General features: G+C 43.9%; 1 protein-coding gene across 2 annotated transcripts in view; it reads left to right on the top strand.

Annotated features, from left to right (window-relative positions):
- The window catches only part of arf3a (ADP-ribosylation factor 3a), a 6,435-nt gene extending 388 nt beyond the window's left edge, over window positions 1-6,047 (top strand). For both annotated transcript variants that reach the window (XM_063209629.1, XM_063209628.1), the window contains exons 2-5: window positions 1,214-1,435; window positions 1,863-1,973; window positions 4,047-4,171; window positions 5,658-6,047. In XM_063209629.1, the coding sequence (XP_063065699.1) occupies window positions 1,288-1,435; window positions 1,863-1,973; window positions 4,047-4,171; window positions 5,658-5,819 (546 nt within the window). In that variant the 5' untranslated portion in view covers window positions 1,214-1,287 and the 3' untranslated portion in view covers window positions 5,820-6,047. The remainder of the gene's footprint in view (window positions 1-1,213; window positions 1,436-1,862; window positions 1,974-4,046; window positions 4,172-5,657) is intronic.
- The last annotated feature ends 422 nt before the right edge of the window (window positions 6,048-6,469 follow it).

Consider the following 6,469-nt stretch of genomic DNA (forward strand, 5'->3'; position numbering starts at 1 on the left):
GGAGAATTCGAAATAATTACGCGCGCTTTCACAGCCTACAGCCGACGGATGTTGCCAAGAGTGAAAACTTCGATTGTGCAGCATCAGGACCGGGTTCCTGACAGGCTGCAGGCTTGTACCCAATGACGTGTGCACTTAATGACTGTACCCCATGCTCAGAGGCGATTCTAGGGTCAGGTGGGGCCCCAAGCGAAAATGCAAAAGAATGAGCATTTGAACCAAAATCGCCACTACTGTGGTAAAGTGTGGGCTGTTATTCACTATCTAGGGGCTTGGGGGGCCCCAAGCGGCTGCCTGCCTTGCCTTGTGGTAAGATGCACCTCTGCCCATGCTGGTGTGGAATGATGTTCTCTTATCACCTAGGCTACACCCGATACTGGGCTACTCGGAAGGGCATCCGTACAGTAGGCTATAGCTATCCAATAGTCCATTGTCTCCGTTCTGCGAAATGTGTCAGTTCTTGCTGGCAGCAACAAGGTCAGTTGCCTGCTGTTGGGACTGGAGTGAGAGATGCCAAAGACTGAAGTGTGGTTATGTGAAGTTTTTGCTTTATGTCTCGTAATTAGCTGATAATGCCCCTTATAGTCATAGAAAGAAGCCTGCTGTGACCCTGCGCGTTGTTTGCGGTTTTACAGTCTTGGGTCCCACTTTATTTGTGGTTTCCACATTTCTCTGGTAGCTTCCCTTGGGGTGGAGAGGTGTGTGTAAGTAGAACATGATTCAATAAAAGGAAACCTATGCTTGTTAAAAACCATTACCATGGAACATACTTCCGCAAAACAATGTTCCTGTTTGAAGGGTTGACTTGAGTTGTCCTTTTGTGTTACAACAATTGAATGACTCTAGAGTTCCCACTGCTTTGGTTACCCAGAATTCCATGAAGTCTGTTTATTCTACTGTATATTCTACAGAAAAAAACACAAATTCCATCTTAGTCTGTCTCTGTCCCATCATTGTTTCATTATTATATTATTCTGTTCTCTGTGATCTATCCCATTGTCGGGGTGATGTTACACCATCCTACAGCAGTTCCGTCCGTTCCCCAAATGCAAGTTGACAAGCATTATTACAGCGTAATACCCACTGTGCCTTTGAACCACATAGCCAAGTCCCTGAGCATGAACCCTCAACAACAATTTCAAGCCGCATATAAGAGAAGAAGAAGAACGAATACCACAGATAGCAGAGTTAATGCCACCACACTGTGCTCCAGTCTTATTGCAGGAGAGAGCGAGCGAGAGCAAGAGAGAGAGAGACGGGGAGAAGCAGTGAAGCCAGCCAGTGGACATGGGCAACATATTTGGAAGCCTTCTGAAGAGCCTGATTGGCAAAAAGGAGATGAGGATCCTGATGGTTGGCCTTGACGCCGCCGGGAAAACAACGATATTATACAAACTGAAGCTGGGAGAGATCGTGACGACCATTCCCACCATCGGTAGGCCCCCTGATTGGTTAACAGCCTCCGTAGCCTCTTAGTGCAAATGGGGTTGCCGGCGGGCCTATTTACTTCTGCTGAAAATAGTCAACTACATCACAACAACATTGCTATGACATTACGGAGAGCCTTAAGTGACAGAATAAGACATAGCCATTACAATTTTGGTGACAGTAAGGTTATAACATAGGCTCTGCGCTAAGGGGTTAACAGCGCATAGCCTACATGTGGGGTTTATGTGGTATCGTGCATATAGTACATTTTTTCCTCAAATTAACTAAATACTAGGTATTGTGTGACCAACTACAGTCGCTATGTGTTGTGTGGAATGAATGGCTCTTGCATCGCATTCTCACAAGCTTAAGACAACTTGCTCTCGCTTGTGCGAGAGTAAAAAGAAGTCATGTCCAGTTTTGTCTCTGGCCAGGGTTTAATGTGGAAACGGTGGAGTATAAAAACATCAGCTTCACCGTGTGGGACGTCGGAGGCCAAGACAAGATCAGGCCCCTGTGGAGACACTACTTCCAGAATACACAAGGTAAGGCCTGGGCCCTGTTCATCAATACACTCATACACTAACATAGAATAGAAATAAACAGAATATGGATATGGATGTGGATATGGGTATGAATAGAATATGGATATGATTAGAATAGAAAAGAATAGAATATGTATGGATAAGAATAGAATACAGCATGGATGCATGTGGATATGGGTATGGGTATGAATACATTGAATATGATATGACTAGAATAGAATAGAATAGAATATGTATAAGAATAGGACATAATTGAATTAAACTGAACTGATTAGAAACCAAAGAGTTTAGCTGTGAGGAACTGGACTTTTTGTTCTTTGAGCTTGAAGACATTTCGCTCCTCATCCAAATATCATCAGTGCTGGTGGATGTAGAAGGGAATACTGATGATCATACCAAAGATCCCCGTCTCTGGTTTTACTTTTCTAGACTCCTCCCTTCACCACCAGACTGAATAGAATAGAATAAAACACAGAATACACTAACATAGAATAGAATAGAATAGAATAGAATAGAATAGAATAGAATAGAATAGAGTAGAGTAGAGTAGATTAGAACATAGATGCATGTGGGTATGAGTATGGGTATATGAATACATTGAATAGATTATGGATTTGAATAGAATAGAAAAGAAATAGAGTATGGATAAGAAAAGAATTGGATTCAATAGAATAGAATAGGAATAGAATGGAATAGAATCCAATTGAGTAAAGTAGAATCCAAAGAATCGAGCTGTGAACAATTGGATTTTTTCTTTGCGCTTGAAGACGTTTCGCTTTCGCTATCAGCTTCATCAGTTCTGGTCGATCTAGAGGGGAATAATCTGAGCTATAGTAATACCAAAGATAATCATCTCTGGTTATAAAATGGATTAGTACGGAGGCCTTAAAATGACGTGAGAGTCAAACGTTCTTGTGGCCACCAGAAACAAACGTTTTTGGTGCACACTCAAAAGTTTCTGGTGGCCACAAGAAAGTTTCTGGTGGCCACGAGAAACACTGAAGTATTTCTTTTTACTATTAGGCCTACATGCCATTTAAGGGCTCGGTAGAATAGAATAGTTTAAAATAGAATTGAAAATATACTGTAAACAGAAGTCCACTAGACTAGAGCATCACCAAATGACGGCCTGGAGAGTATCTGTGGCTAACTGAACTGCATGATGAGATGAACTGACCTCACTTTGTCCTCAGCATTCAATCACCAGACATTGGCCTTAAAACAAACAAACACACAGAGACAGACACTATGCCGCATGTTGTAAATCTGTCGTCTGTGTCTGTCATCTTTTTCTTATCCGACACACTTCGGTTTATTTTTGTTGGATGTGTAAAATTTAATATAGTTGTTTACCAGTTGTCAGTGGTAAGTAATTTGTCCCGTATCCAACTTGTATGACAATCTTGGTGTAATTATGGTTGACATTTTCTCATTTAATCATCAATAGTCTGTAACTGGAGTTAGTGGCTATTGAAGGAAGAAACGATCCTAGAATTTCAACCTGTGTGTGGCCCTCGTCTTTGCTGGAATGGTTGTCCTTGTGGTGGCTATTTGAAATGGTCTGATCCATGTGGTGGACAATTGTGTGTGTGTGTGTGTGTGTGTGTGTGTGTGTGTGTGTGTGTGTGTGTGTGTGTGTGTGTGTGTGTGTGTGTGTGTGTGTGTGTGCGTGCGTGCGCGCGTGTGTGTGTGTGTGTGCGCGTGCACGCGTGTGTATGTATGGTTATCTTTATTACGTGTCTGATCTACAGTATGTGGTGGACAGTTATGTGTGTGTGGGTGTGTGTGTACAAGGCTGCTGACAGCTTTGGCCAGTACATTGTAATAAGGACCCAATTGTGGGACCCTTCTCTCGCTGGGCCCGGAACAATTGATCCATTTCTCCAGTTTCTCAACTGTATGTGTGTATGTGTGTGCGTGTGCATGTGTGATGATTATCTTCATGTGGTGGACAGTTATGAATGGCTGTAGGTTTGATCTACGTGATGGACAGCTATAACTGTGTCTGTGTGTGTGTGTGTGTGTGTGTGTGTGTGTGTGTGTGTGTGTGTGTGTGTGTGTGTGTGTGTGTAGGTTTGATCTACGTGGTGGACAGTAATGATCGTGAGCGGGCGAATGAGGCCAGAGAGGAGCTGATGAGGATGCTGGCCGAGGACGAACTCAGAGATGCTGTACTCCTCGTCTTCGCCAACAAACAGGTGTGTGTGTGTGTGTGTGTGTGTGTGGCTGAGGGTGTGTGTGTGTGTGTGTGTGCGTGCGCGCACATGCGCGTGTGTGTGCTCATGCGTGTGTGCGGCCGTGTGTGTGTGACATAGAGGGTGTGTGTGTGTGTGTGTGTGACAGTGTGTGTGTGTGACAGTGTGTGTGTGTGTGTGTGTGTGTGTGTGTGTGTGTGTGTGTGTGTGTGACAGAGGGTGTGTGTGTGTGAGAGAGAGAGTGAGAGATTGCCATCTTTTACTTGAGGCATTTTCTGTTCAGTTGCTATTTAGATTGGTGAATGGTTTAAGTTTTCTCTTTATTTATGTCTCTACTGTTCAATTTTGTATTTGTACTCCATAGCTATCATTACTTCATTACTGCGCTGGCAATAGATAGTGCTTCTACAGTCATGTGAATGAAGCGAAATTCGAGAGAGAAAGAGTCCACAGAAGACAGAAAGAGAGGGAGAGCGAGAGAGAGAGGAGACAGCTGCTGTCACTCTTAGTCAGAATCACTGTGATTGACACATTGCCTCTGCCAAAAAGTGACTTTAAAACATTTAAATCATTTTCCTTCATAGCAGAGCTATTTTCCCATGCCTTTTCACTCTCTCAGCAGGCAGCTCAACATTTCACTTCGTTTGTATCTATCTCAATCTTTGTCCACCAAGTTTCTTTCTCTCTTTTCTTATCTTTTTCTACCTCACTTTCATTCACCCCCGCCCCACATTACACTTTCATATTTCTCTCTTTCCCTCACCTTTTCACTCTCCCTTCTCCCTTTATCCTTCCCCTATTTGACTCACTCTTTCCCGCACTCTTTACTCCCCCTCCTCTTTCTTTGCCTTCTATCGTCTTCTCTCACTCTTCTTCCTTTCACCATCCTCCCACTCCCCCTCTTCCTTCTCCTCCTCTCTGCTCCTCTGTCTGTGTCTCGGTCAAGCCCTCACTGTTGTACTCCAATGCATCATAATGCCCTGCACTGTACTGTCCTGTACTGTACTGAGTTTCTATGTTCTGCTCAGTGTACACAATGAAATTTACTGTTTAGAATTCAACACTTAAGAGAGTCAGAACAGCACCCTGAATGTTATATTTGACTCTCCAAGTGTTGAATTAGCACAGAAACATGTGTCTGTATAAGAGGATCTGCCCAAGGCCATGCCCTGTGCTGTGCTATGTTTTGCTGTCCTTTGTATGATATGTCCAAGCGCTGTTGTTGTAATGCCCTTTGCTGTGCTGTGCTGCTCTGCTCTCTATAGGATCTCCCCAATGCACTGTGTTGTAATGCCTTGATCTGTGTTGCGCTGCTCTCCTCTGCTCTGTATAGGATATGCCCAATGCACTGTGTTGTAATGCCCTGTTCTGTCCTGTGCTGAGCTGTGCTGCTCTGCTCTGCTCTGCTCTGTATAGGATCTGCCCAATGCTCTGTGTTGTAATGCCCTGTTCTGTCCTGTGCTGTGCTGTGCTGCTCTGCTCTGTGTAGGATCTGCCCAATGCCATGAGTGCCGCTGAGATCACAGACAAGCTGGGGCTTCACTCGCTGCGTCACCGTAACTGGTACATCCAGGCCACATGTGCCACCAGCGGGGACGGACTCTACGAGGGCCTGGACTGGCTGGCCAATCAGCTGAAGAACAAGAAGTGAAGGCACCCCCCCCCAGTTGAGCTGATAGAAGAGCCCGTTGCGGTGACATCCGCTGTGCGGTGCATATGATGGCATTGGCAGTGGGTAGGACAATGCAAGGCAATGAGCTACTACATACGATGCTGGGAGGGCAGTTCTGGCAGGGGAGTCTTGTTTCTTTCCATACTTTACGATACAAAGGAGTCAAGTTGTGAGCAAGTGTACTTCCGTTTGTACATTGTAAAATCTTGTAAGCCAGTTAAATGTAAAAAAAGGTAAGCTGCCCTGCTGCCTTAAGTTTCTAAGTTAACTAAACTCAAGGCTTTCTCAAGTTAAATTAACTTACAAACTTAAGGCGGCAGGGTGACTTGCTTTTTTTTACGTTTAACTGACTGCAATGTTTTACAGTGCATCTTCTTTTTGTCACAGTAAAAGTTTGCTGTGTCAATTCGATACTCAAAGAGTCCTCTTCTAGAATGTATTTGTTGAATTAACACCGCATTTTTACTTTGTCACAAGTCACAACTTAACTTTTTTGTATTCCGTTACTTGGATGAATGAATTTCAGTCTTGACAGGCATGATGATATTACGTGATATTTGCTCTCTTCGTGAGGCTGGACAGAGTGAGATGATGGGGGATGGGAGGCTATGACATGACATGAATTTTTT

Source organism: Engraulis encrasicolus, chromosome 10, assembly GCF_034702125.1.
Source record: "Engraulis encrasicolus isolate BLACKSEA-1 chromosome 10, IST_EnEncr_1.0, whole genome shotgun sequence".
Classification (NCBI taxonomy): domain Eukaryota; kingdom Metazoa; phylum Chordata; class Actinopteri; order Clupeiformes; family Engraulidae; genus Engraulis; species Engraulis encrasicolus.